A 20,692-nucleotide genomic window follows, 5' to 3' on the forward strand; every position below is an offset into this window, starting at 1 on the left:
GAGTCTGTTTTCCTCTCTGTTTCTGCATTATGCGTAGTATTGGGGGAGGGGGTTTGATAACTAGCAGCATTTTAGCGCCTCATTGGTAGACAGCGACACAGAGAGTCTTTGCCAATAATTACACTGACGCTTATTAAAGCTTATGCAAAGTGTGGAAGTTACGCCTATGCTACTGCTTATACCGAGCCACCAAAACCAGCTAACTTAACGATTATTTCGATGGTGCCAACTCAACACTGGGAACATGACGATGGAGTCACACATCATTCATTACAAACATTTAAAACGGGAATGTCTAAAAAACAACGTTGAACTTCAAAGATCAAATGAATCATCCTGTATTTCTTCATGTATTGGCTTATAATATCCTGTTTTATCAGACTAGGCCACAAAATGAACTCTTTCTTCCAGTCTCAAATCACGACAAAGTTCCCTGTCATCCCATGTACAGAAAGTCCAACAAAAACGACAAACCAAACCATTAAGAAAGACAATTACCAGATCTATGTAATTCAATCTATTGTGACAGATATTCAGTCGACCGTCATCATTTATACACATTATACACGGGCTGTCGTTAAAATGGATACTATGAGGTTAGGAAGAGATGCATCATTTGTCACTGCCAGGGGTGTGGTAATAATTGCATTATTATAGCAAGAGTCTTCAGGAGCTACTTAAAGGTATGACTAGTGAAATAATATTGGCGAATTGTAAATGTGCCACATTTGTACAATGAAATAAGAAAAGTATAACTTTGGCAAGCACAGCCTGGAATTCTAACGTGCCTGATGAAGAAGATTTATGAAAGATAATCTTGAGGAAAAATATCAGCTGGAGAGTTGAAGGAGAGGTCTTCTAAGACTTCAAAGTTTATTTTCCTTTTCTCGCTTACTAATCAATGTTACAGAAAATAAATGACCTTGCAAAAGCTATGATTGTCTCAGCTGACATAACTCAATTCGCACAACGCTCGCCTGTCTTTTGTACTTGAAACCTAACGCACAATTCCGCTCGCAATAGGCATCATCATAAAATAGGACAATATCCTGTAACGGTGGACATGAAACAATTGAACATTGGAAACGTCAGTTTCTAGATTGACAAGAAAATATTTCAGAGAATAGACAAGAGCAATGAACTTTTAAATCGAAAAGTAAAACACGGCCCAATTGGCAGGTGTGCGTAGATAAACCATGACAGGTATTCCTGCGTGTACAATATAGACAAATACATTAACGAGGAATAAATCTTAAAAAGGCGGATAACACGCCATGTGAATTTATAAATGCACTCATCAGCCGGGAAATCACTTTTTGATCAAAAGCCCAGAATTTGGATTGACACTTTTTCTCAAAAGCATGGAATCTGTAAGCACAACGGGGCGGGGGGGGGGGGGGGTTCCAAAGATAAGTTTATTTTTGGAGAGATATTCGCCAGTTCATTATGCAAGATCAGAACGTTGACATTATAATCTGGGTGCAAACATTCCTGTCATAAAGATCCAGAGTAAATTATGTTTTGACCGCTAGAGAGATGCTTTGCTTTCTTCAGTGCAGCAGTTCTCCTGCACAGAGAAGGAGAGTCGAGAACCAGATAGGTTTGTGAGGCCTGGGGGGGGGGGGGGGGGGGGGGGGGGGGGGGGGGGGGGGATGGGTGAGAGAGCTTTACTAGGAACCGGAGGGGTCACTTTTTCACAGAAAGAGTGGCGGGTGTATGGAACGAGCTGAAGGAGGTGGTAATTGAGCAGGTACCATCACAACGTTTAAGAAACATTTAGACAGGCACATGGATAGGACAGGATATGGGCCAAACGCAGGCAGGTGGGTCTAGTGTAGATGGGACATGTTGGCCGGAGTGTACAAGTTGAGCTGAAGGGGCTGTTTCCACGCCGTATGACTCTCTGACTCACGGCTGCCTCTTAACCAGAGCCTTTATTGATCACTGACTAAAGATTGTCACTCGGCAAGATCCAGCCTTCCGTCATGACCAAATGCTTTTCACCATCATTTTCCAAGCCAAGCTGAAATCCCTTCACAGTAGAACTAGAACTGGAGCGTTGGAACAACGCTATGTAAGAAAGAACTGCAGATGCTGGTTTAAATCGAAGGTAGACAAAACATTTTGGAGTAACTCAGCGGGACAGGCAGCGTCCCTGGAGAGAAGGAATTCCCTTTCTACTGGGTTTTGATAGGCGTAGTAGTTTGGTTGAAGTTCCCGTTAAGTACCCATCTGAGAAATCATGCAACGAAACTATTGAAAGTACATATTTTTTTACCATAAACTGAGCAACGTAACATGACAGCTAAAACAAAAGGTTGTGATTGGAACATAGAACACAACAGCGAAGAAAGAGGCCCTTCGGCCAACAATTCGGCGACGAACACGGTGAATACTGAAACTAATCTCCTCTGCCCGTGAGTGGCTCAATTCCTTGGATATCCATGTGCCTATTAAAAAACCTCTTAAATGCCCCTATTGTATCTGCCTGCACTGCCACCGCAGGCAGCAATCACCAGGCACCAATCACTTGTAAACAACTTTCCGCTCGCACCTTCGTTATTTTTCCCTTCTCTCCTTAAAGCTATGCCCACTCGTCATTGAAGATAGACACAACATGCTGCAGTAACTCAGCGGGTCAGGCATAGAAACCTAGAAACATAGGAAAAAGGTGCAGGAGTATGCCATTCGCCCCTTCGAGCCGGCACCTCCATTCAATACGATCATGCCTGCTTATCCAAAATCAGTACCCCGTTCCTGCTCTTTCCCCATATCCCTTGATTACGTTGGCCGTAAGAGCTAAATCTAGTTCACTCTTGAAAACATCCAGTGGCCTCCACTGCTTTCTAAGGCAGAATTCCACAGAGTCACAAGTGAAAAAGTGTTTCCTCATCTCAGTCCTAAATAGCCTATACTTTATCCTTAAACTGTGACCCCTGGTTCTGGACTCCATCAACATCGGGAACATGTTTCCTGCATCTCGCCTGTCCAATCCATTCAGAAGTATATGCTTCTATAAGACTTCCTCTCATCCTTCTAAATTCCAGTGAATACAAGCCCAGTCGACTCGTTCTTTCATCATATGTCAGTTCCGCCATCCCGGAAATTAACTTGGTGAAACCTACGCTGCATTCCCTCAATAGCAAAAATGTCCTTCCTCAAATTAGGAGACGAAAACTGCACACAATACTCCAGGTGTGGTCTCATCAGGGCCATATACAACTCCTGTAGGAACTCCTTGCTCCTAAACTCAAATCCTATTGCAACTAAGGCCAACATTCCATTACTTTTCTTCACTGCCTGCTCTACCTGCATGCTTACTTTCAGTGAATGATGTAAAAGGATGCCAGGCCTCATTGCACCTTCACTTTTCCTAGTCTGACACCATTCAGATAGTAATCTGCCTTCCTGTTCTTGCCACCAGTGGATAACCTCTTATTTATCCACATAATACTGCATCTGCCATGCATCTGCCCCCTCACCCAACCTATCAAAGTCACCCTGCAGCCTCATAGCATCCTCCTCGCAGTTCACTCTGCCACCCAGCTTTGTATCACCCGCAAACTTGGAGATGTTACATTTAATTCCCTCGTCTAAATCGTTAATATATACTGTAAATAACTGAGGTCATGCACTGCACCCTGCAGCATCCCACTAGTCACTGCCCACCATTCTGAAAAGGACCCATTAATTCCTACTCTTTGCTTCCTCTCTATCCATGTCAATACCCTTTCCCCAATACCATGTGCTCCAATTTTGCACACAAATCTCTTGTGTGGGAACTTGTCAAAGGCTTTTTGAAAGTCCAGATACACCACATCCATTGGCTCTCCCTGATCCATTCAACTTGTTATATCCTCAAAAAATTCCAGAAGATTAGTCAAGCATGATTTCTACCTTCATAGATCCATGCTGATTTTAACTGATCTTGTCACTGCTTTCCAAATGCGCTGCAATTACATCTATTGCATCATATCTACAGAAAGGGAAAAGGAAGGTAGGAAGGTAGGAAGGAAGGTAAAGGAAGGAAGGAAGGAAGGAAGGAAGGAAGGAAGGAAGGAAGGAAGGAAGGAAGGAAGGAAGGAAGGAAGGAAGGAAGGAAGGAAGAAGGAAGGAAAGAAGGAAGGAAAGAAGGAAGGAAAGAAGGAAGGAAGGAAGGAAGGTAGGAAGGAAGGAAGGAAGGAAGGAGAGAAGGAAGGAAGGAAGGAATGTAAACTCATATTTATATAAATGAATTTCATATTTTGTGACCACATAAGACAATTGTACATTTTTGAAAATTGTGGTATTGCTCTCACGCTCTATCGAGCAAGGTTCCAGGAATATTAATGTCATTGGCCGCTTGCAAAATGCAAGACTCTCAAAATCGCCTTGTATACCAGCATCGACTAATTGTCATGTCTGCACAGAGACTTCAACCAACAATTTGCTTCAAAAACAAGCGTGCTGTCATTCAGTCCCAGTTAGATTAGTCTCAAACCTTCATATCATAACCCAGGGCGTTGTCCAGATGCCTACTAATATGTCATCACACCTAACACGTTCCGCAATTTTGAATTTTGTAGCGCCATTCTCAATTGAAGATATCCTGGATTAATCACATGTTCTTATAAGATAATTGGAGGTACAATTAAAAGAAAAAGCCTACATAATAAAAATGGAAAAAATCATATCAAGTTGTTTGAATTGACATGGATCTCAGGAGGCGATCAATTGGTTTTCTATTTAATAGTTTTACATGTCTTTAGGATATATTTTCAAATGGTTCCACAGATTATTTTTGAAATGCTATCATTTATAAGCAAATACAGAGACGTATGTTTAACAACAACATTGGAGAAAAAAACTCCAATTAGATTCTGTCATTTGACTAAGAGGAAGACTTCAACGTTGCTTCATCTAAGAAATTGCCATGGGGAACATAACATCCAGCAAAGGCATCATATGTGACCTGGATTTAGTTTATTTTTTTAATTCAATAAAATTGAATGCTAAATCCATATTTTAGGATGAAACAGTCTTTCAGGGTTTGGTGAAATTATGAAATTAGCAGAATGAATTATTATATTTTTATTGCAAAGGTCATCGTATTGAATATATTGATATATATTTAATAAGAACACTAATGACTTCCATGAATCAAATGGATAAATATTAATGATAGGCACAAAGTGCTTGAGGAGAGGAGGGGGCGTCTGCCTCATGGACAACTCTGGATGGTGTTCAGACATGGCAGTCCTGTCCAACTCCTGCTCTCCACACCTCGAACATCTGGCGGTGAAGTGCCATCCCTGCTACCTCCCAAGGGAATTCACCTCCATCATCCTGACCGCGGTTTACAACCCACCCCAGGCAGACGTCCGTCTGGCACTGGAGGAGCTGCACGCCGTGGTCAAACACCAAACATCTGAGGATTGGAGGGTAGCTAATGTAACCCCACTTTTTAAAAAGGGAAGGAGAGAGAAAACGGGGAATTACAGACCAGTTATTTTAACATCGGCAGTCGGGCAAATGCTAGAGTCAGTTATTAAAGATGGGATAGCAGAACATTTGGAAAGTGGTGAATTCATTGGACAAAGTGAGCATGGATTTATGAAAGGTAAATCATGTCTGACGAATCTTATAGAATTTTTCGAGGATGTAACTAGTAGAGTGGATAAGAGAGAACCAGTGGATGTGTTATATCTGGACTTTCAGAAGGCTTTTGATAAGGTCCCACATGAGAGATTAGTATGCAAACTTAAAGCATACGGTATTGGGGGTTCAGTATTGATGTGGATAGAGAACTGGCTGGCAGACAGGAAGCAAAGAGTAGGAGTAAACGGATCCTTTTCAGAATGGCAGACAGTGACTAGTGGGGTACCGCAAGGATCAGTGCTGGGACCCCAGCTATTTACAATATATATTAATGATCTGGATGAGGGAATTGAAGGCAATATCTCCAAGTTTGCGGATGACACTAAGCTTGGGGGCAGTGTTAGCTGTGAGGAGGATGCTAGGAGACTGCAAGGTGACTTGGATAGGCTGGGTGAGTGAGCAAATGTTTGGCAGATGCAGTATAATGTGGATAAATGTGAGGTTATCCATTTTGGTGGCAAAAACAGGAAAGCAGACTATTATCTAAATGGTGGCCGACTAGGAAAAGGGGAGATGCAGCGAGACCTGGGTGTCATGGTACACCAGTCATTGAAAGTAGGCATGCAGGTGCAGCAGGCAGTGAAGAAAGCGAATGGTATGTTAGCTTTCATAGCAAAATGCTTTGAGTATAGGAGCAGGGAGGTTCTACTGCAGTTGTACAGGGTCTTGGTGAGACCACACCTGGAGTATTGCGTACAGTTTTGGTCTCCAAATCTGAGGAAGGACATTATTGCCATAGAGGGAGTGCAGAGAAGGTTCACCAGACTGATTCCTGGGATGTCAGGACTGTCTTATGAAGAAAGACTGGATAGACTTGGTTTATACTCTCTAGAATTTAGGAGATTGAGAGGGGATCTTATAGAAACTTACAAAATTCTTAAGGGGTTGGACAGGCTAGATGCAGGAAGATTGCTCCCGATGTTGGGGAAGTCCAGGACAAGGGTTCACAGCTTAAGGATAAGGGGGAAATCCTTTAAAACCGAGATGAGAAGAACTTTTTTCACACAGAGAGTGGTGAATCTCTGGAACTCTCTGCCACAGAGGGTAGTTGAGGCCAGTTCATTGGCTATATTTAAGAGGGAGTTAGATGTGGCTTTTGTGGCTAAGGGGATCAGAGGGTATGGAGAGAAGGCAGGTACGGGATACTGAGTTGGATGATCAGCCACGATCATATTGAATGGTGGTGCAGGCTCGAAGGGCCGAATGGCCTACTCCTGCACCTAATTTCTATGTTTCTATGTTTCTAACCACTGTTACACCACCACAAGAATGACTATCGCTCTATCCCTCGCCCTCACTTCAATAAATCCGACCATACCGTGGTGCTGCTTCATCCTGCCTACAGGCAGCAATTAAAGAGCGCACCCCCAGAGGTGAGGACAGTACAGAGCTGGTCGGCGGGGAGGGGTGGGTGGGCAGAGGAACAACTCCAGGACTGTTTGGATTCTGTAGACTGGGCAATGTTTAAGGACTCGGCAACGAACTTGAATGAATATGCCACAGTGGTTACAGACTTCATAAAGAAATGTGTGGAGGACTGCATCCCAACAAAAACCTTCTGAGTGATTCCTAACCAGAAGCCTTGGATGAACCATGAGATCTGCATTCTTCTGAAGACCAGAACCCAGGCATTCATGTCTGATGATACAGTGGTCTACAAGAAGTCTAGATATGACCTTGGCAAGGCCATCAGATAGGCCAAAAGGAACTTCTGCTCCAAACTGGAGGATGAGACAGATGTTCGGCAGCTGTGGCGGGGCCTGAATGCCATCACCTCCAACAAGGCGAAATAAGGAGGCAACTCAAATGTCGGCGAAACATCACTCCCTGACGAGCTCAATGCGGTTTATGCACACTTTGATAGGGAGAATGCTGATGTGCCTTCCAGAGTTCCCATTTGCTGTGATGGTATTTCACTCACAGTCACAGAGGCTGATGTCAGGAAATCCTTCAGAGGGGTGAACCCTCGAAAAGCGCCTGGACCTGATGGTATACCCGGTCGTGTTCTAAAAACCTGTGCGGACCAACTGGCTGGAGTTTTTACGGACATTTTCAACCTCGCACTTCTGAAGTCTGAGGTTCCCACCTGCTTTAAAAGGGCATCAATAACACCGGTGCCCAAGAAGAGAAAGGTGACGTGCCTCAATGACTATCGACCAGTGGCACTAACGTCTGTGGTGATGAAGTGCTTTGGACGAGGGAATTGAATGCAACATCTCCAAGTTTGCAGATGACACGAAGCTGGGGGGAAGTGTTAGCTGTGAGGAGGATGCTAGGAGGCTGCAAGGTGACTTGGATAGGCTGGGTGAGTGGGTAAATGCATGGCAGATGCAGTATAATGTGGATAAATGTGAGGTTATCCACTTTGGCAGCAAAAACAGGAAAGTAGACTACTATCTGAATGGTAGCTGATTAGGAAAAGGGGAGATGCAACGAGACCTGGGTGTCATGGTACACCAGTCATTAAAAGTAGGCATGCAGGTGCAGCAGGCAGTGAAGAAAGCGAATGGTATGTTAGCATTCGTAGCAAAAAGATTTGAATATAGTAGCAGGGAGGTTCTACTGCAGTTGTACAGGGTCTTGGTGAGACCACGCCTGGAGTATTGCGTACAGTTTTGGTCTCCTAATCTGAGGTAAGACATTCCTGGTTTGTCAAGGAGGACTCTCTCGAACTTCTACAGGTGCACAGTAGAGAGCATGCTGACCGGTTGCATCGTGGCTATGTTTGGCAACTTGAGCGCCCTAGAGCAGAAAAGAATACAAAAAGTAGTAAACACTGCCCTCCACATCATCGGCTCTGACCTCCCTTCCAGCGAGGGGATCTATCGCAGTCGCTCCCTCAAAAAGGCTGGCAGTATCATCAAAGACCCTCACCATCCTGGCCACACACTCATCTCCCCGCTACCTTCAGGTAGAAGGTACAGGAGCCTGAAGACTGCAACGACCAAGTTCAGGAATAGCTACTTCCCCACAAGCATCAGGCTATTAAACTTGGCTCGGACAAAAACTCTGAACAATAATAACCCATTATCTGGCACATCCAGACAACTTAGGGCGACCCCGTCAGGCAGCAGGAGCTGGGCCAGTGCAACATCCCGATAAAACCACTTCCACCTATCAAGGAGTTTGATAGTAGAGAGCCACTCCTGAAAGAGGTCCACGATGTTGTGAAGAGAGCAAGATCTGGCTCAGCCCCTGGCCCGAGCAGAGTCCCCTACAGGGTCTACAAGAACTGCCCCTTGTTACTGAAATGGCTGTGGAAGATCCTGAAAGTCATCTGGAGGAGAGGGAAAGTGGCGCTGCAGTGGCGATATGCTGAAGGAGTCTGGATCCCAAAGGAAGAAGATTCCAAGAAGATCGATCAGTTCAGGATCATCTCCTTGTTCAGCATAGCGGCGAGGCGGCTGACCAAATTCCTCTCCAGAAATGGCTACATTGACAGTTCAGTGCAAAAGGGAGGCTTATCTGGAGTGCTGGGGTGTCTTGAGCACATGGGAGTGGTGACCCAGCTCATCAGAGAAGCCAGGGAGGACAAGGGAGACCTGGCTTGACCTGGCCAATGCCTACGGCTCCATACCGCACAAGCTGATCCAGACACTCATGGCCAAGCATCATGTGCCAGGCCAAGTGGCAGATTTCATCCTGGACTATTACAACTAGTTCAGTATGAGAGTCTCAGCAGGGAATGGAGGTTGGGATCATCACAGGCTGTACCATCTTTGTGATCCTTTTTTGCCTTGGCGATGAACATGATCGTCAAGTCTGTTGAGCCAGAGTGTAGGGGCCCTCGGACCAAGGCAGGAATGCGCCAACCACCAATCAGAGCCTTCACGGATGACCTGCATGTCACCACTTAGTCAGTGCCTGGAGGTGGGATCCTGCAGGGGTTGGAGAAACTGATTGGATGGGTAAGGATGAGATTTAAGACAGGAAAATCAAGGACACTGGTGCTGAAGAAGGGCAAAGTCATGGACAGGTTCCACTTCAGTATCGAAAGGACACCAATCCCAACTGTCTCCGAAAGCCCAGTGAAGACTCTTGGCAAGGTGTTTAGCAGCAGTCTGAAGGAAGGATACAGCATCAGCCCAGTCAACCTGTCAGGCACTGGAGAGCTGGTTGAGAGCAGTGGACTGGTCGGGGCTTACCGGCAAGTTCAAGGCATGGATTTACCAGCATGGTATCCTGCCAAGGATACTCTTGCCATTGCTTGTCTATGAAGTCCCAATATCCATTGTAGAGAGATTGGAGAGGAAAGTCAGCAGCTTTCTCAGGAGGTGGCTGGGACTGCCCAGGAGCCTTAGCAGCATCGCCCTGAACGGAAATAACACCAAGCTCCAGCTGCCCCTGAAGTCCCTGGAGGAGGAGTTTAAGGTGACTCTGGCCAGAGAGGTGATGCTGTACAGGGACTCCAGCGACCCCAAGGTGGCTCAAGCAGGGGTGGAGGTGAAAACTGGGAGGAAATGAAGAGCTAACGAAGCCGTGCTGCAAGTGGAGTCTTGGATGCACAACAAAGTCCTGGTGGGTGCAGTGACTCGGGGAAGAGCTGGTCTGGGAATCTTCCCAACTCCGAAGTTTGACAAGGCCAAGGGGAAGGAGAGGCACAGGCTGGTCCAGGAGGAAGTGAGGGCAGCAGTGGAGGGAGGTCCACCGGAGCAGTTGGCTTGAGGCAGCAGGGGGCCTGGAGAAGGTGGGATCAGGCCATGGACTGAAAATTTACATGGACTGAGCTCTGGCAGGCCAAACTGCAGTGCATCAAGTTCCTGGTCCAGGCAGTGTACGATGTCCTGCCCAGCCCATCGAACCTCTTCATCTGGGGCAAAGCGGAATCTCCAGATTGCCCGCAATGCTCAGACAAGAGGACGTTGAAACACATCCTGAGCTGCTGCCCGAAGGCTCTAGGGCAGAGCCGGTACACCTGGCCAGATTCTTAACCCTATTGCAGAAGCCATCAGCATTGAAATTAGCAGCTGCAGACGAGCACGCCCATCACCCAGATGATCACCTTCGTGAAGGCCAGAGTGCAGCTGCCAAGAACCACAGCAGCTAGGAATCAGTCAGGAATCCTGAAAATTGCGCAAGACTGACAGTTTTCTATAGACCTGGTGAAACAACTGAAGTTCACACAGCACATTGCCACGACCACCCTGAGGCCAGAAATTCTCCTGATCTCAGAGGAGACCAAAAAATTGTCTTGTTAGAACTGACAGCGCCGTGGGAGGACCGTCTGGAGGAGGCCCACGAGAGGAAGCTGACCAAGTACGAAGAGCTGGTCATAGATTGCCGTAAGCAGGGCTGGAAGGCAAGGTGTATGCCCATCGAGGTTGGCTGCAGAGGTTTTGCAGGGCACTTGCTCTAGATACATAGAAATTAGGTGCAGGAGTAGGCCATTCGGCACTTCGAGCCTGCACCGCCATTCAATATGATCATGGCTGATCGTCCAACTCAGTATCCCGTACCTGCCTTCTCTCCATACCCCCTGATCCCCTTAGCCACAAGGGCCACATCTAACTCCCTCTTAAATATAGCCAATGAACCGGCCTCAACTACCCTCTGTGGCAGAGAGTTCCAGAGATTCACCACTCTCTGTGTGAAAAAAGTCTTCTCATTTCGGTTTTAAAGGATTTCCCCCTTATCCTTAAGCTGAGACCCCTTGTCCTGGACTTCCCCAACATCGGGAACAATCTTCCTGCATCTAGCCTGTCCAACCCCTTAAGAATTTTGTAAGTTTCTATAAGATCCCCTCTCAATCTCCTAAATTCTAGAGAGTATAAACCAAGTCTATCCTGTCTTTCTTCATAAGACAGTCCTGACACCCCAGGAATCAGTCTGGTGAACCTTCTCTGCACTCCCTCTATGGCAATAATGTCCTTCCTCAGATTTGGAGACCAAATCTGTACGCAATACTCCAGGTGTGGTCTCACCAAGACCCTGTACAACTGCAGAAGAACCTGCCTGCTCCTATACTCAAATCCTTTTGCTATGAAAGCCAACATACCATTCACTTTCTTTACTGCCTGTTGCACCTGCATGCCTACCTTCAATGACTGGTGTACCATGACACCCAGGTCTCGCTGCATCTCCCCCTTTCCCAATCGGCCACCATTTAGATAATAGTCTGCTTTCCCGTTTTTGCCACCAAAATGGATGATCTCACATTTATCCACATTATACTGCATCTGCAAATCATTTGTCCACTCACCCAGCCTATCCAAGTCACCTTGCAGTCTCCCAGCATCCTCCTCACAGCTAACACTGCCCCCAGCTTAGTGTCATCCGCAAACCTGGAGATATTGCCTTCAATTCCCTCATCCAGATCATGAATATATATTGTAAATAGCTGGGGTCCCAGCACTGAGCCTTGCGGTACCCCACTAGTCACTGCCTGCCATTTTGAAAAGGACCCGTTTACTTACTCCTACTCTTTGCTTCCTGTTTGCCAGCCAGTTCTCTATCCACATCAATACTGAACTCCCAATGCCATGTGCTTTAAGTTTGTATACTAATCTCTTATGTGGGACCTTGTGCTGCTATCCCATCTTTAATAACTGACTCTAGCATTTTCCCCACTACCGATGTTAGACTAACTGGTCTGTAATTCCCTGTTTTCTCTCTCCCTCCCTTCTTAAAAAGTGGGGTTATGTTTGCTACCCGCCAATCCTCTGGAACTACTCCAGAATCTAAAGAGTTTTGAAAGATTATTACTAATGCATCCACTATTTCTGGAGCTACTTCCTTAAGTACTCTGGGATGCAGCCTATCTGGCCCTGGGGATTTATCGGCCTTTAATCCATTCAATTTACCCAACACCACTTCCCGACTAACCTGGATTTCACTCAATTCCTCCAACTCCTTTGACCCGCGGTCCCCTGCTATTTCCGACAGATTATTTATGTCTTCCTTTGTGAAGACAGAACCAAAGCAGTTATTCAATTGGTCTGCCATATCCTTGTTCCCCATGATCAATTCACCTGTTTCTGACTGCAAGGGACCTACATTTGTTTTAACTAATCTTTTTCTTTTCACATTTCTTTTCTACAAAGCCTCAAGTGCACTGGGCATTAACGGAAAGGAGAGTAGAAGAGCCATCAAGAACACCACAGAGGCAGCAGAGAAGGCCTCGAGATGCCTCTGGATCAGGAGATGAGGACCATGGGGAGGAGCGAATGCCGCCGGAACACAAGTCGTGGTCTGATCAACCACGGCTGGGTGGCCTGGGTGAGGGTGTCTGATGTTGAAAGACCCGAAACACCCAATGACCCCAGGTTACATCACTGATGATGTGTTCAGGAGCATCAATAGATGTATTATCAATCAGGATATATTTTCAAATGGTTCCACAGATTATTTTTGAAATGCAATCATATATAAGGAAATACAGAGACATTAATTGGAGAAAAAAAAAACTCCAATTAGATTCTGTCTAATGCTGTAATTTGATTAAGAGGAAGACTTCAACGTTGATTCATCTAAGAAATTGCCATGGGGAACATAACATCCAGCCAAGGCACCATATGTGACCTGGATTTTGTCTTTTTTAAAATTCAATAGAATAGAACGCTAAATACAGATTTTAGGATAAAACAATGTTTCTGGTGAAATTACGAAATTAGCAGAAAGATTTCTTATTTTTTTATTGCAAAGGTCATCTTATTGAATATATTGATATATATTAATAGGACACTAATGACTTCCATGAATCAAATGGATAAATATTAATGATAAACACAAAGTGCTTGAGTAAGTCAGCGGGTCAGGTAGCATCTCTGGAGAAAAACGATAGTTGACATTTCAGGTCTGGACACTTATTCAGACTAGCGTCTGAAATATTAATTTGGACAGCTGTTCGGCGACCGCATGAGCTGTAAAACAAACCACACCGACCTGGCACAAACTGATAAGATGCTAACATTCCTATTATTGCTACATACCTATAATGAGACATCATACAATTTAACCTCATATAATTTCTTAAATGGATAGATAGTATGCCGAAGTTTTCATTGCGGCTACGTATTTGTATAGACATTACTTCCGATAACTCGCTCTCTTGCTTATGTTGGAATAACAATTGCTGCTGCAGAGCAACCAATATGCAAATTAGCGCAGCTTTTATTTTTCCAAAGACGCTGCCTGATCTTCGTATTTCTCCTTTTGAGAAAACCCCTTAACTTCCATTTCATTTTCTTTTTAAAATATCGTTGCCTACTTATTCCCTCTCTAATTGAGTTCCTGAATCTATTAACCCAAGGGGTCCCGAACAGAGATATTCCATGATTTCTATCTGTCTCCCCTCCATTTTTTCTGCAATTGATGATCAACTTTTTTCTTCTCTTTCGATGTCTTAATTCTTCTGTAGGGTCTATGATCTGAACAACTAACCCAGGTTGTCTTTCCATTGACGCTGCCCAATATCCCGAGTGTTTCTATTGAAGTTTCAGGCATTCTCTTTTTAATGTGAACTTTATTTTTAAGGTTGTTTATGAGAACTGAAAGTTATTCTTAACTGGCCACATGATATTCATTTTTTTTTAAAATTTAAGAACTTTCTGAATTTGCACTGGTAACAAAAGCAACATCCTGTCATTATCTGAAACAAATGTTTAGATCGACATTGCTGCTCTGATGAAGAATCTTCACTGAAAATACTAGCTTTTTTTTCTCTGCACAGATTCCACAGGCGGTGAATCTGTGGAATTATTAGTCACAGAATGCTGTGGAGACCAAGTCAGTGGATATTTTTAAGGCAGAGTTAGTAGATTTTTGATGAGTACGGGTGTCAGGGGTTATGGGGAGAATGCGGGAGGGGTTAGGAGGGAGAGATAGATCAGCCATGATCGAATGATGGAATAGATTTGATCGGCTGAATGGCCTAATTCTGCTCCCATCACATCACCGTATGACATGATACTGCCTGAATTGCTGAGTTTTCCTCATATTTTCTGTTCTAGTTTTTCAACATCTTTGTTTAGGATTTTCTCCATTACATATTTCATTTCCAAATTGAAGTCAAATTCCAACACTCCGTCATTTTGAATTGGAGTAATGTATAAAGTTTGATCCTTTTATGCGTAGATGATCCGTCTGCTCATCACAACTACTGCATTGTTCATATCGGTAACATTACCCATTTCCACCCTCTCCCTCATCATTTAATTGCAGACACACATTCAGACTTATCTTAGCTCAAGGCTGGTATATGCCAATATAATTCTATTGGGCTTCCATCTCTTGTCTTCAATTAGTTCCTCATCAAAAACCCCATTGATAACCCAACTGTCACCAGATATGTGAAAGTGTATTTATAGCTGTGCATGAATATTTAACAATCTTGGACCACAGAACAAGAATTAAACAACGTTGATCTTCCACTTTGTGCTAAAATTTAATTAATGTGTGGGTTGCATGATTGCTCACTCTCTGCACATCCAAACATTACTGTGTGAAGTTTCCTTCTCGGTGCATAAAGAAAGATATGCTATCACGCAGTCACTGCAGCGTAGAAAAACTGATTGCTGGGGTGATATGATGGACATCAATAGTGGCAGAGGAGAGCTTACCCAAACCAAGGGGAGTTAGGGTGATCAAGAACTAGCTCGAGGGAGATACTTAACCTCGATTGAAAAATACGAGTTTGCTTCAGGATGTTGCTTCAGGATGTTATTTTACTAAACGACTTGCCGTTGCCACGACCCATGGTTTAGCGAGATAAGCAATTTCATTCAACGTCGTTGGACTTCACATAAAGTCCGAAATGCTGAGAATCCGCAAATGCAAAATGAAGAGTCAGTTAAAACAGGGGTTTGCGAGTGCCGATTACACTCTTCTGAATAGAACGGGTGGCAATGGAACGGGAAGGTTTACGAGAATGATCCAAGGAATGATTTGGCTAACATAAGATAAGCATTTGATGGCACTGGGCCTATACTCACTGGAGTTTAGGAATATGAGAGGTGAACCGCATTGAAACCGTGAAAATTCTGTATAGTGTGGATGTGGAGAGGATGTTTCCACTAGTGGGAGAGTCTAGGACTAGAGGCCATGGCCTCAGAAGGAAAGAAAGTACTGTTAGTAAGGAGATCAGGAGGAATTTCTTTCATCAGAGTGTGGTGAATCTGTGGAATTCATTGCTGCAGACTGCTGTGGAGGCCGTCATTGGGTATTTTTACGTTACAGATTGACAGATTCTTGATTAGTAAGGATGTCAAGGGTTATGGGGAGAAGGCAGGAGAATGGGATTGAGAGGAAATGATAGTTCAGCCATGATTGAATGGTGGCGTAGATTTGTTGGGCAGAATGGCCTAATTCTGCTCATATAACTTACGAACCTATGAGCATATATGATTTGAGTACTGCATTGGGAAAGCATCTAACATGATCAGGGACCATTTTCACTCCTGTCCTCCATCCTTTCCCCTCTCTAATCGAACATAAAATACAAAAGCTTGAAAGCACGTATAACCAGATTCATCCCCACTGCATCCCCGCTGCTAACTAGTCCTTCCATCACTAGGGTGCAGTTTCGGTCTTCCAACCAACCTCATTGCAGACCTTGAACTTTTTCTTTGTAATTCTAATGCTATACTCAGAACTGGTATTTTTCTCTCTCTTTCAACTTACTATTGTACTTGTGTATGGCTTAATGTAATGTACTGCATGATTTGATTTTACTGCATTGTACCAAAACAAAAGTTATTCATTTTATCTCTGTAACTATGACAAATATAATAAATCATGTCACACCAAACAACAGTTAATGATGAGCATCGGGGAATGCTGTTGAAGTGGGAAACATAGGGTTATAAGCCCATGTTTCCATGATGGTTATAAGGTGACAAGGTGGCAAAGGAGGTGTTTAGCACACTTGCCTTCATCGGTCAGGAGAGTGAGTGGAAGAGTTGGGATGTTATCTTATAGTTGCACAATATGTTGTTGAGAAAGTATTTGGAGTGTTGTGTGCAATTCTGGTTTTCTAGATATAGGAAGGATACTACTAATCTAGGAAAGGGTGCAGAAAAGATTCACAAGTGTATTGTTAGGACTGGAGGGCAGAAGTTATAAGAAGAGACTGGATAATATTTTATTCGCCCTGGAGCATGGGAGGCTGAAGGTTATATAAACCTATGAGTGGATAGATAGGCAATGGCCACAGTTTACTCCCCCCGGGATTGAAGCGCCGAAACTAGGAGAGCATAGGCTTAAGATGAGAGGGGAACTATCTAAAATTGACTTGAGGAACATAATTTACACACTGGGTGGTAGAGGTTTTGAATGAGTTGGCAACGGAAATAATCGAAGCGGGTGCAATGACAAAATGTATTCAAAAAAATATTATGACAGGTACATGGATAAGAAGGGTTGAGAGGGAGATGCAGCAAAAGTAGGCATTGAGTCATATTCATTGTCACACTGCAGGAAACAGGTCACTGTGTCCATCTCGCCATGTTCCCCAAGATGCCCCATCTAAACGTGTCCCATTTGCCTCATCTAAATGTTCCCATTGGCCTTATCTAAACATGGCCCACGTGCCTGTCTTTGGCCCATATACCTCTAAACCTTTCCTATGTATCAACTTCCAAATAATGTGGAAAATTGGACTGGCTGAGTTAGGCAGCTTGGTCAGGATGGATGAGTTGGGCCAAACGGCCTGTTTCAGAGCCATGTAACAATGTCTCTACATTTCTATTTTGAAAATGAATGAAGGGAATTGGGCCACTCAGCCCCACAAGCCCATCCTGTTTTGTTCAGGATGATATTGGTTGAGGGGCGGGGGATTTATGGGGAGAACGTTCTAGAATGGGGTTGAGAAGGGAAAATAGATAAGCCATCATTAAATGGTGGTGTGGACATGATGAATCGAATGGCCTAATTATCTTCCCATGAATTATGCCATTATGATTTCTCATGTACCAGTCCCCACTTCCATCAATTCCTTGATCAGTTTTACAATCAATTCTGATAAACAATCCACATTGCTCTAGTCCCACAGCCCTGGTGTAGAGACTTCCAATAATTTACCACCATTCACAGTTTGTATTTGCTATGCACCACATAATTAAATGGCCACCTTGTAAATACGTCCCCTCGTTCCAGTGTTGAGTGGTGCATCAGTTAACACAAATGAGCTTGACTTCAGACATTAAATAAACGCTAACAATGTCTAGATTCAAGAATATATGGTTGGTGTAGGTTCTTATTAGCTGCACTCACCTCATTGGAAGTGCGAGGGCTTTGTTTCGTCCGGGGTTTGTACTCTGAGAAAAACACTTCAGGATCACTTATATTGCGTATGCGCGTTATTGAACCGGAAGGCGACTGGAATACACAGACGGTGCTTTGCTGTTTGGTTGCTGGACGAACCTTATAGCAGCGTGTTTGAGATCGAGACCCTTCCTCACTTACTTTCATTACATTTGGCATGAGTTGAACACCTGTGTCTATTTGACGATGCGCATTGGGCTTCTGTGCGTGGTTGGTAATTTCCGGTCCAGGGCAATAATTATTCAAGGAACAATCCTGGTCGGATTCATTGCTATTGAGACAAATGGTTGTGACAAGGAAAATGATTATCACCAGAAGTATGAACGAGATTGACCCTAATGATATAATAATGTACATGGCCAAATCTGAGGACTGTTCGATGGTTTGAGACAGATTATGGAAATCAGAAGTAATTTTATTCGGCTCGTCTACCAATAACACAGTGACTGTGACCGTGCTAGACAGGGGGGGATGTCCACTGTCTTTCACCAAGATGACAAAAACCTGAGTGGTAGTATCACCATTTTCAATGAAACGTTTAGTTTTGACTTCTCCAGAAGTTGGCGTTATGGTGAAAAGCTTCAGGCTAGTAGCTTGGATTAATCGGTAAAACAGCCTTGCATTCTGTCCAGAATCAGCATCAGTTGCCATCACCTTTGTCACAAGGTACCCCGGATGCGCAGATCGAGGCACACTCAACTGGGTTTCATTTCCCTTCACAGCAGAAACAATTAATGGGGAATTGTCGTTCTGGTCGAGAATTACAATGTTTACAATCGCACTGCTCGTGAGGGATGGGATCCCTGCATCCCGAGCTTGAACGTAGATTTGAAAGTTTTTATGTTGTTCGTAGTCGAATGAACGCTGTGAGAAAATTATACCATTTTCTGAATTAATCGATGCAAACGATGTGGCTGACAGTCCTTGGGTCTGACTCTCCACAATGGAATAGGAAACAACAGAATTTTGACCGCGATCCGAATCAAATGCGGTAACGGAGCAGATTGATGCACCGGGTGTATTATTTTCGATTATGTACGCAGTGTATGACGTCGTCGTGAAGCGCGGTGCGTTGTCATTAATGTCTGAAATGTCCACCAGTATAACTTTATTGACGAAAAGTTGAGGTGATCCACCATCCAGGCAAGTGACGTTAACTTTGTAGTGGGAAACAGTTTCTCTGTCCAATGGGCCAGCGGTGACCAACATGTAAGTGTTCTTGAAATCTGATTTCAGTTCGAACGGGAGCTCTTTCGGAATAATACAACGAATGGCGCCGTTCGCACCAGATTCGGGGTCTGTTACACTCAGTATGGCTATCATTGTCCCAACTGTTGCATTTTCAGGTAATGCTTGAGGGAAGGACATCAACGTTATCTCAGGATGCATATCATTCACGTCCACGATCTCCACAACAACTTTACAATATACAGGTAAAAAATTAGGGCTTTTGTCCCGAGCTTCGATATTCACCTCGTAGATGCTGCTTTCCTCATAATCCAGCTTCCCTTTTACCCTAACCTCCCCAGTGTGCGTCGCAACGCTAAACAATTCACGTATTCTCTGTGGAGTGTGGGTGCTGAAAGAGTAGATGATATCAGCATTAGTGCCTTCGTCCAAGTCCGTGGCATTCAGGTTGATAACTAAAGTATTGGTGGCTACATTTTCAACCAATTTCACTCGATATACCGCCTGATCAAATACAGGCACATTGTCATTGACGTCGAGTATGCTGACGATAATGTGGGTGCTAGCTGATCGCACTGGCAACCCACCATCTACGGCAGTAAGAAGCAAATTATGAATTACTTGCTTTTCTCTATCCAAGTAGTCATCAAGTACCAAATATACAGTTTTAGTTCCATCGCTGATGTTCTGGATGTCCAATTTGAAATGGTCATTCGGGCTGAGCATATAGGTGTTGACAGAATTTGTACCCACATCGAGGTCTTGCGCACTCTGTAGTGGTGAGCGAATCCCCGGAGGACTTGACTCAACAATATCCAACCGTAACTGGCTTTGCTTAAAAGTGGGGGGGTTGTCATTGATATCCGTTATTTCCACCTCGGCACGGTACAGTTTCAAAGGATTTTCTACAATGATCTCGAGATTCTGAAAACAGGTCAGACTTTGACCACAGAGCTCCTCTCTGTCAATTTTGTCATGAACAAATAAAACGCCATCGTCAGAATTTACGTCGAAATACCGCTTCTTTGCAGCAGACATGATCCGGAATCTGCGCCGTGACAACTCTCTCACATCTAATCCAACATCTTTAGCGATATTGCCAACCATGGCGCCCTTTTCTAGTTCTTCTGGAATAGAGTAACGAATCTGGCCAGATACAAATTCGCAGGCATAAAGCAGGGCAATGATAAACCACGTTTGCATTATCTATATAAAGACGTCCTTTCATTGATAATGCCGTCTAAAGAAAGGAAGGCACGTTCAAGCCACCTGGCTCGATGAAAAATCCACAGGAAAACGCTGTATATACATCACAAACTCCCAAGGCTGAATGTCTCTTCGTAAAAAAGAATAAAGATGGTCGAGAGGCGACTGCAGTCTGTATGATTGCTTTCCCTTGTCTTTCTTCTTCACCGTGTATACGGTGCTGGAGGTGGGTGATGGATCGCTTTTCATTATTCATCTCCTCAATGGTAGATAGCGACACAAAGAGTCTAATCCAAAAACTACACATACCACTTTTTAAAGGTATACGTATATCAGTGAAATGTAAATGACTATACAGTGAAAAGGTTATGGAAATAACCCATTTCACAAAAGTAGAGGTCAA

At 44.1% G+C, this 20,692-nt stretch overlaps 1 protein-coding gene across 1 annotated transcript in view; it reads right to left on the reverse strand.

Annotated features, from left to right (window-relative positions):
- The window catches only part of LOC129701362 (uncharacterized), a 227,863-nt gene that overhangs the window by 178,614 nt on the left and 28,557 nt on the right, over window positions 1-20,692 (reverse strand). The window contains exon 5 of the mRNA XM_055642496.1: window positions 17,845-20,289. Coding sequence (XP_055498471.1) covers window positions 17,845-20,289 — 2,445 coding nt within the window. The remainder of the gene's footprint in view (window positions 1-17,844; window positions 20,290-20,692) is intronic.

This window comes from Leucoraja erinacea, chromosome 11, assembly GCF_028641065.1.
Source record: "Leucoraja erinacea ecotype New England chromosome 11, Leri_hhj_1, whole genome shotgun sequence".
Lineage (NCBI taxonomy): Eukaryota > Metazoa > Chordata > Chondrichthyes > Rajiformes > Rajidae > Leucoraja > Leucoraja erinaceus.